The 9,709-nt window shown below is 32.9% G+C and overlaps 2 protein-coding genes across 2 annotated transcripts; one reads left to right on the top strand and one right to left on the bottom strand.

Moving 5' to 3' along the window:
* Positions 1-3,158: 3,158 nt before the first annotated feature.
* Blos4 (biogenesis of lysosome-related organelles complex 1 subunit 4) lies at positions 3,159-7,736 on the bottom strand. The gene is made up of 3 exons (XM_072536738.1): positions 7,530-7,736; positions 7,182-7,475; positions 3,159-3,340 (listed from the first exon to the last, which is right to left on the bottom strand). The coding sequence occupies exons 1-3, from the start codon at positions 7,593-7,595 to the stop codon at positions 3,269-3,271; spliced, it is 432 nt and encodes a 143-aa protein (XP_072392839.1). The 5' UTR covers positions 7,596-7,736; the 3' UTR covers positions 3,159-3,268.
* A 298-nt stretch (positions 7,737-8,034) lies between these two features.
* LOC140444979 (mitochondrial import receptor subunit TOM20 homolog) lies at positions 8,035-8,860 on the top strand. Its single transcript, XM_072536736.1, has 2 exons — positions 8,035-8,237; positions 8,292-8,860. The coding sequence occupies exons 1-2, from the start codon at positions 8,111-8,113 to the stop codon at positions 8,633-8,635; spliced, it is 471 nt and encodes a 156-aa protein (XP_072392837.1). The 5' UTR covers positions 8,035-8,110; the 3' UTR covers positions 8,636-8,860.
* The last annotated feature ends 849 nt before the right edge of the window (positions 8,861-9,709 follow it).

Below are 9,709 nucleotides of genomic sequence, written 5' to 3'. Positions count from 1 at the left end.
ATATCCGTCCAAAATTTAATTATATCAAGAACTTAAAGAAGATGACTCCGTTCGCCGTATGCAGTTTTGTGGCATTTTACAGGATTGATATAACCGCAAGCCACATTTTATTAAACAATTTATGCTTTCTGATGAGGCTATATGTTGTCTAAATGGTTCAGTCACAGAATAAATAACAATCAGAATGCCCACTCTCAGATGCCGCCTTTGAAGTTCGTCAGCACGCGAACGCCATATTTTAGACGGAAACATAGACTCGAATTGAGAAATTTGTGACAAGCTACGACAGAACTGTAATTTAAATTTTTAGAGATTAATAATTTAGTACATTTGGAATAATTTAATCTATTCTTCAACTAAAAGTACGAATAAAATAGTGCATATTATGTCTGTAGTTGCCGTCAATAAATTAAATCGGGTTAATTTGTCTATGCACACCAGATAAAATGTCTATGCGCGAACGAGATGCGCGTACTTATTTTTTTCAAACAGAGTGGGCACTCTGATTGTTTATTATTCTGTGCAGTAAGTATAATCCTTACTGGATGACTGACGGTCATACCCAACACCATCAGAAAATCAATGTCTGGGCGGGAATATTTACTTAATCATACAATTATTATTGGTCCCAATTTTTTTTTAAGGAAATCGTACAGGGGAACGTTATCTGCAATTTCTGCGAACAAAAGTTATACCAGTCATTGCCAATATGTTTTAAATGCCAACAATCCTAACTTACCATATAATATGTGTATACAACAAGATTTTGCACCCCGGCATTATGTACGTCATGTTTTTCCTGGGAGGTGGATTACTAAAGGAGTAGCAAGAGAGTGGTTCCTAAGAACTTCAGATCTTACAATCCTAGATTTTTTTCTATGGGTTATTTAATCAGTTTGGGTAGGTATATAAACCGCAAAATCTACAGAAGTTGTAGGACCGAATTAGAGACGAAGTTAACAAAATTACTCTGGAAGTTATTCGTAATAATATCTAAAAATAATGTGTTCGTCGATTTGCTTATTGTCAAGACATGGTGGATGGCATGTTGAGCGTTTAATTTAGCCGAAAAGTATTTATGTTATAATTAATTTAATATTGCAGTTCGTTTATTGTAAAATTATTGAAAGCATAGCTTTTTTGATGTGAAAAAAATAAACTTGCAACGACTGTAAAGACACATCGGGCGACCACACACTACGCTCGTCCACACACTACATGGAGTAGTAAAGGCAGTGCCAGGCGTGTTTATAATAAAATAAGTAAAATAAAATAAAATTTATTTTTATATATTTTATAAAATAAAATAAAATACAATCTAATCGAATCTAATAAAATATCGATTCGAATTGATCATCGAATTCAATCGAATCTAGATTATCGAATCGAATCGAATCAAACATCGAATCAATTATCAAATCGATTATTGAATCGACTCGATTATCGAATTGATTATCGAATCAAGTATCAAATTGATTATTGAATCGATTATCGAATCAAATCGATTATCGAATCAAATCAAATCGATTATCGAATCGAATCAATTATCGAAGCGATTATCAAATAGAATTAATTATCGAATCGATTCTCGAATTTATTATCGAATCTAATCAATTACCGAATCGATTATTGAATCGATTGTCGAATTGAGTCGATTATCGAATCAAATCTAATCGCATCGATTATCCAATAGAATCGATTATCAAATCGAGTCGAATCGATGATCGAATCGATTATCAAATCAAATCGATTATCGAATTGAATCGATTAACGAATCAGATCTGCTGCTTCAACTACAGTGAAAATGGTCGTGTTCTGACCATTTTTCAGTCCAGTGTACAGTCATTTCTGTTTTTTCCATTGTTTAAAGAAAGAAAAGAAAAAGTAGAACCAGCAATTTTCTGCTTACCACATGATTTATCCTAGAAGGATACTTAATATTTGACCATAGCTCCGAAGATGGCTTTGTCTGCCGAAAGCGCTCAGCTAGGAACTAAAATCTTTTACACATTTCAAAAGCACTTCCCATTTCCATCATTTGAAATAAATTAAAGTACATTTATCCATCGCTCCTTGCTTAGACTATAAGAAAGCTACGCTTCATCTCCTCGGTCACTCCCAGAGTGCAAAATCCCGTTTTTCTCTTATTAAATTAAATTACTTTTAAACCCTATTCATTCTACAAATTCCCAATCGTCAATAGAACCACGTGTAAGCCAAACAGGGTCGTACTGATGTACGACCTATGTATCATATGATTTTTAAAAATATTTACTTTTGAAACTGTTAGTGTAAGAATTTCTTGAATATTAATCATTATATCACAATTAAACTAAACTCTAAAAAATAACACGACCAGTAAATAACTTAACAATAACTATAACATAAATATAACACAATATATTAACTTAAAAATCAACACGATACAATTTGAATTTAAAATGATGGCAAGTTGGGATCTGTAACATGAGAATCTGTCTAATAAATTATATTTAATAGCCTCTTGACGAATGAGACGGCGAATATCAACACGTGCTCATGTTTACTGATGGGAATTTGGTAAACGAATAAACTTTAGCTCCCTGTATAAGCATTAGTCAGTTATGTTAGTTAAGTATGATAATGCTGTCTATGGTAGTTTCTATGGGTATTGCCCAGTTATGTTATGTGAAAGCCAGAGTTCTTGTGAGCGAATTATTTACTGAATAAATTGATTCAAATTTATCCACCACACTGCGAATTTTCCCCTCGGTAGAACGATTATGGCGACTATACAATGGGCGATGCGCGCTGGGCGGACACAACACCCATTTTGATAAAACAATCTTATCATTTGGACATGTACGCTATATCCATCCATTTTGATTTTGAAAAACAGACTAAATATGTTACAATATATTTGGAAGATATGGAAGAAAATGTAGCTGCTAGCAACTGTCAAAATTTGGAAGTCTCTATTGGAAGACCCTGTATTTAATTGTTTAATTCAGTGTAACGGAGCTCAAGTATCGACTGTATTGTTTAAAATTCAAACAAATAATACTCCCATTTCAGTATTAATATTGAAAATAAAAATGCAATTTGTATAGCTTAATGACCGTTTTGCATTTAAAATGCCAGATAAAAATTAGTTACTTGGTGTGATAAATCAAAACCTATTTAATTTTTATACTTTTAATTTTGTAATAATTTTAACAATATATTATTATATAAAAATATTTTACTTAGTGTACCTATACAAATATAGAAGATTTTAAAATACACTATGCTAATCAAAGTAATCTTCAGTTTTAAACAGTTCAGAACTCTGTGTTGATTGCTTCTTATCTACATTTTTCTTCTGTAAAAAAAAACAACATAATTTAATTAAAATGTGGCTTTAAATAAATTTTAAATGATTTATTTATAAATTGGAAAATTCGGCTACGCTCTTGACTGAAACGCCAAATATTAAGCAAAAGGTGTGTGTATTTCGAACGTGACAGGTTACGACTTGTTTCAATGCGGTAAGTGCGGGAGCGACGGATGGAACGGGTATGTTTCTTGGAGGTAAGAAACCACAAATTATTTCATATGGTAGAAACAATGGTTCCTGCACATACAGTAGACTCCCTCTTAACCGGCCACCTCGGGATCAGAGCCTGGCCGGTTAATCCGATGTGCAGGCATTTTCATAAGCCAAATCAAGTATGTACATACATACATACATATATCAAACACATGTACAGGAAGGTGAATATCACGGAGTAGGTATACAGTTGAAAAATATACACATAGTTAAATATTTTACAAACTTGTTTTAAAAAAATCGGTAAGTTTCTTCTGCTTCTTGACATTAAGTGAATTTTTAAAAGCTATATCTCTCCATTTTTTAAAAACCAAGACGTCTATTGAAGATGACCCAGGTTGTTGTTCAATATACTTCAACTTCAACACCTCCATTGCAGCCGTCGCTTCGGTGTGGACGGCCTTTTCGTCTCCGTCAACATCATCATCATCATCAGTCTCCTCATTTTCATAGGGCTCTTCATGTGTTGCTAGTGTAATTATTTCGTCGTCTGTCAAAAATTCGTTTTCAAGTTCCTCGTCACAGTTCATCCATTCTTCAATATCTTCTATTGGACATTTTCGGATAACGTTTGGAAATCTTAAAGAATGGTGGTAGAATTATCTTGTTCGTGCGATTGTTGACACTCAACAAGTTCCTCAATGTTGGCCCAAAGTTTTCGCCAAGACTTAACGAAAGTAGAAGCAGGAATTTCTTGGAAGGTGGAAGCTAACATGTAAATTACGTCCTTTAAGTAAATTTTTTTGATGATATCAATAAGATTGAGATCTTCACTTTCTGCGCATTGTAAAATTTCGGGCTGTAATTTACGTCTGTATCGTCTTTTCAAGCTTTCAATCACCCCTTGATCCATCGGTTGCACCAAGCTTGTCACATTAGGAGGAAGAAAGATAATTTTTATGTCATCTGTCTCACATGTTAGGTTTCCACGATGAGTTGGAGCATTATCCAGAAGTAGGACTGCTTTAGTGGGAAGATTTACGGAACAAATTCACGCTCAAACCATTTTTTGAATAGATCAGCGCTCATCCATGGCGATTTTTTTGATCTGTAGAATACGGAGAGAGACGATGGATGTAAATTTTTAAATGCACGCGGTTTAGCGGACTTACCAACAACGAAAAGAGGAATTTTGTGTGTTCCTGCAACATTTGAACAAACAGCAACTGTAATGCGCTCTTTATTCTTTTAAATCCAGAAGCCGATTTTTCATGACTTCCCAAAAATGTTTTTTCTGGAAGCATTTTGAAATTGAGACCCGTCTCATCCATGTTATATACTAGTTCGGGTTTTAATTTTTCCATTTTTATAATTTCTACAAACTTGGAGGTAAAATCAGTTGCACCTGAAGCGTCCGCGGACATTTTTTCTCCACTTACGTGTGCATAATTAACTCCGTGGCGTGCCTTCCAGCGAGTCAGCCAACCTTCACTTGCAATAAATTCGGCTCCGTCTATAATTTTGCTGTGTATACATAAAACCTTTTCCCTTAGAATCGGGCCGCTAATAGGTGTGCCCCTTCGCCGTACTTGAAGGAACCACAACCAAGGAGCTTCATCTACTATCTCGAATTTCATTTTTTTTAGTGCATCTAGTTTTTAGAATTTTATCTGATCCCTTCGCCAGTCATTCACTGCACTTTTCCCCACATTCAACTCTGAACAAATTTTCTTTACCGATTCACGTTTGTCGATCCGTTTAAGCACACTTAGAGTGACTTAGACGTTTTTCCATCGTCACAACCTCCAGTTTACGCTTCTCACTCATTTTCGCACAAGACGAATTCAATCCTCCTCGAAAGCAAAAACACAACCGGGGGCGAGGACGTCTCGTACGCAAAACAATAGGAAGGGGGAGTGGCCGGTTAATACGACGGCCGGTTAATGCGGGACTGGTTAAGGAGTCTACTGTATTGGGAATTTTCAAACAATTTTACTTTCATACTTTTTGCTTTTTGACTGTTTTAATTTTTATAACAAGTTTAAGCACATTACCTTTTTATACTTGGCTTGCAAGTTATCAAGTGGAAAAAAATTGCGTTTTGGGTAACTATTTTTTAAGAGGGTACGCCTCAAAAATGCCTAATTTTTGGTGAACTGTGCCGAAAAAGTAAAGGAAAGCTCAAATGTTAATGTTTTCTGTGCTGGAAATTAGTAAAAGTGACCAAAAATCAAAAAAGTAATAGACTAACCTAAAAAAAATTTACATGAAAACCCAACAAAGATATTTAAATCCCTTAATTATAACAAACGTAATTAAAAAATAATAAATATCAATGATTTTTACTATCAACTTGTGTAAAAATATTGTTTAAAGTAATAATGATTTTTAATCTTTCAATTTGGCTGATATGCACATAAAGCAAAATTTTATGTACATTCGACACTATTGCCACTTTTAACTTTTAAAAAGACTCAAAAATTTTGTTTGAAAAATAAATTGGATCTAACCATAGACAATAATACGAATAGACTGTTGCAATACAGGCCTGTTCCCCAGTGCGACAAAGAAAACTGGCGCAAAGCAGCCCCTGTATATCTGTTTAATGAACTGGATTTATCGGCCATGTGACCTTACAATTGGTCATTTGGGTCATAAACCCAGCCCATTAGAAAGAGATGCAGGGAGAGCTTTTCTTCAGTTTTCTATGCTGCACTGGGGAAACAGGCCTGTATTGCAACAGTTAGTCTATTTGTATATGTCTATGAATCTAACTTAACTAAGCCTAACCTAACCATAGACATATAATACAAAAACACTGCAATACAGCGTCGGACCGCCAGTGCGACAGAGAAAACTGATGCAAAGCAGCCTTTGCATCCCTTGCTAATTTGCCAGGTTTATCGACCACGTGACAGAAATGACCAATGGGAAGGTAACATGGTCGATAAGTCGATAAATTCAGCCCATTAGATAGAGATGCAGAGACTGCTTTGTGTCAGTTTTCTCTGTTGGACTGGAGGAACGCTACTGTGTTGCAGCAGTCAGTCTATCTTGTATTATATGTCTATGAATGTAACCAAACCTAACTTAACCTATGAACCTTACCAAATCTAAGCTGAACCTGCTAGCAAACCAGTAATTTTTTTGTTAAAAGTGGGTAAGAATAAATAGTTTAGTGTAACCTAACATAACCAAACCAAAACTAACTTAAATCTGTTATCAAAGCAGTAATTTTATGTTAAAAGTAGTTAAGAATAAAATTTTAAAATATTTCATTAAAAATCTTTAAATATTTTTCATAAGAAAACATATTTTGTATAACTATGGACACACTGGTTAGAGTTACACTAGTTGAGCATATGAAATGGTTGTCATTAGTGTCATTTCTTGTTGTTTCATGATATATAATGGTGATGGCTTTTAAAAATAACACATATTTTAAATACAAATTACATAAAAAATAATGTTTTTCAGATAATAAAAATCATTGTACAATCATCAGTAAATAAAGCAGAATTCATTTATATAAATTTCATATCCATAGACATCCTATCCTCTTACTACACTAGTACCACATTTTGGCTAAGCACACCTATTGTATAATATACAATGACTATAGTATTGTATATATAATTACTACAAATTTATACTATAATAAAAAGATGCTTACAAACAATGGTGTAAAAATTTGAGTAACTTTAGCTGTTTTCTCACTACATCCTAAACTACTTTCTGCTTTTTCAATTTCATTTTCCAATACATCTAAGTTAGATTTAATATGAGTAGTCAATTTATCCACTGTATCTATTCGATTACATAAGATGTCAAATTCATCTTTGTAATTTGGAACTGAAGTTAAAATATCATTGTAATCTTTTCTATCCTGTTCCACAAATGACATCATTGTCTGGAATTCTTCTAATCTCGTCAACATTTCGTCAATAGACTTATTTAATGAGTTCAACTAGAAAAACAATGGATTTCTATTATGTCCAACAAAAACACAATTTCTATTTACCTTTGAATCCATATCTACATCACAGCATTTCTTATAATCTTTTGCCGTTTTCTGAATGTACTCCATGTTTACAAATGTGACTTTAAAAATTAATAAAACAAATGTTATTTTTAAATTTTAATAAACAATGATAATTTTATTACAGTTTATTTAACAATTATTTGTTTATTTTCGCTTAACCTACAAACTATCTTTTTCTTCTTGCATAACACACGTAATTTATCTGTGTTCTTCTTGTTCTTTTTATGTGCACTATTTTTAACAATTTATTCATCTAGCTATATTTGAGAAAAGAGGTCTCTGGCGGTGTCTTGCTTGTCGACATAAATAAAAAACATATTTTTAAAATAAAAATTTATCGTTTTTGTATTTTCTCTTTATTTAAACAATTTCTCTAGTTAATATATTTTATTCTATTTATTAATAATATTAATAGCATTTAGGCCAAAAAATGCCTCATGCATTTATTTGTCATCGATCCGGAAATGTGTCGCCACCTATAAATTATTTTCTTTTGCTTGTGTGGTGGTGGGGTGATGGACACTGGCATTTGAGGGACAATTTTAGAAAATTTTCTTAAAATGGTATCCCCCAAAGCAATGTTTGGCATATGTGCAGGCGTCTCAGCAACCCTATTTATCGGATATTGTTTTTACTTTGATAAACAGAGGCACAACGACCCAGACTTTAAGAAAAAATTGAGACAAAGTAAGTCACCCCTTTCTTTATAGGTTATATTTTATAAACAAGTACCTGTTTTAGGGAGACGTGCTCGTCGGGATGCAGCTGCATCATCTGGAAAAAGATCTAGTACAGTGTTTCCTAATATTAAAGATCATGAAGCAGTACAAAGATTTTTCTTGCAAGAAATCCAACTAGGAGAAGAGTTATTAGCTGCAGGTGACCTTGAGAATGGAGTAGACCATTTGGGTAATGCAGTTACTGTTTGTGGGCAACCAAACGATTTACTACAAGTCTTACAACAAACACTACAACCCAATGTGTTCCATTTACTTATTGAAAGACTGCCAGCTGTGGCACCTCGTCTCATGAAAGCACAAAGTGGAAATCAAAGCGCTTCTTTGCAAGAAGATGATGTTGAGTGATTGTAGATACATTTTTGCTCTTTCACTAGTCTCATTTTGTTAGAACTGTTATAGATTCCTGTCATCCTTCATTGTTGCTGTATCAAAGTAATAAATTAGTTTTACTTGAGCAATATTTTGTATGTTGTATGTTTTTGCAGTTTGGAAGAATGAAATACAAAGTGAATAATTTATTGTCAGTTATGAAGATATTTAGATGGAAAATATAGTAAAATATATTTCTGACTATTTTTATGATTTTGAGGCAATTGTTCAGTTGTTTATTTAGTGGACTATTTGGGTCTCTAATTGTTAATATAAGAGTAAATAAATATTTGTTTTCTTTCATTTAGTGTCACAGCAGACATATATCCTATATATTTATTTATTTAACACACTGCATGTGGATGTATGAGCTAATAATTATACTTTGAAACTTTTTACATCTTAGAAAGGAATATAGCCAATGGCATACATGTGGACTATCTGCCCATTGGAGGCCTTATGTGGCTCACATGTATGCCAACCACAGAAAATGTTAAAGACACAAGTAAGTAAATTGGTGAAAAAAAAAACTGCCTTAATACATTCTACAGCTGAACAATTTCTGTCATGAAAACCTATTTATAACCTTTTTAATTCCTGGTAACCTTTCTTCCTTCTGATTTATTAATGTTACAAATATTTATTATTGTATGCTCCACGCTAATAAGTTTTAAACGACTTAATAATATATTAAAATTTACTAAAAAGATAAAAATTAAACTTTGCGCTTTTTTGTCAAACTATTAAAAAAATGTCATCAGTTTTTAAACAATTTGTCTCTGCTCCAGAAAAAGACCACCTAATTCACCTTCCTTTAGAGATTTTAATCCCCTTAGTATAAAATCAGAATCTCACTCAACTAGAAGACAGTTTTTTAACATATGTTTTATTAGGTGATTATTGAATGAGATGTGGACTATATAAACTTAAATTGTGGCTTATTCACAACAAAAACAGTAATTATAATTGTTTTTTATCATGTAAACACTGCTGTAATTAAAAATGACCACTTACTCTGCTTGGGTCATTATTAAGATATTAATAGCAGTA

The sequence above is a fragment of the Diabrotica undecimpunctata genome, chromosome 7 (assembly GCF_040954645.1).
Source record: "Diabrotica undecimpunctata isolate CICGRU chromosome 7, icDiaUnde3, whole genome shotgun sequence".
NCBI lineage: Eukaryota > Metazoa > Arthropoda > Insecta > Coleoptera > Chrysomelidae > Diabrotica > Diabrotica undecimpunctata.
The sequence above is the reverse complement of the archived record's forward strand: the minus strand, read 5'-3'. Positions and strand labels throughout refer to the sequence as shown.

What these genes read in the sequence shown, in the direction of transcription:
- LOC140444979 (XM_072536736.1), top strand. Translation starts at nt 8,111, where the DNA reads ATGGTATCCCCCAAAGCAATGTTTGGCATATGTGCAGGCGTCTCAGCA. An exon ending in TAAGAAAAAATTGAGACAAA is followed by an intron (nt 8,238 to 8,291) that starts GTAAGTCACCCC and finishes TACCTGTTTTAG; the next exon opens with GGAGACGTGCTCGTCGGGAT.
- Blos4 (XM_072536738.1), bottom strand. Translation starts at nt 7,595, where the DNA reads ATGGAGTACATTCAGAAAACGGCAAAAGATTATAAGAAATGCTGTGAT. An exon ending in ATGTAGATATGGATTCAAAG is followed by an intron (nt 7,476 to 7,529) that starts GTAAATAGAAAT and finishes TTGTTTTTCTAG; the next exon opens with TTGAACTCATTAAATAAGTC. An exon ending in AAATTTTTACACCATTGTTT is followed by an intron (nt 3,341 to 7,181) that starts GTAAGCATCTTT and finishes TTTTTTTTACAG; the next exon opens with AAGAAAAATGTAGATAAGAA.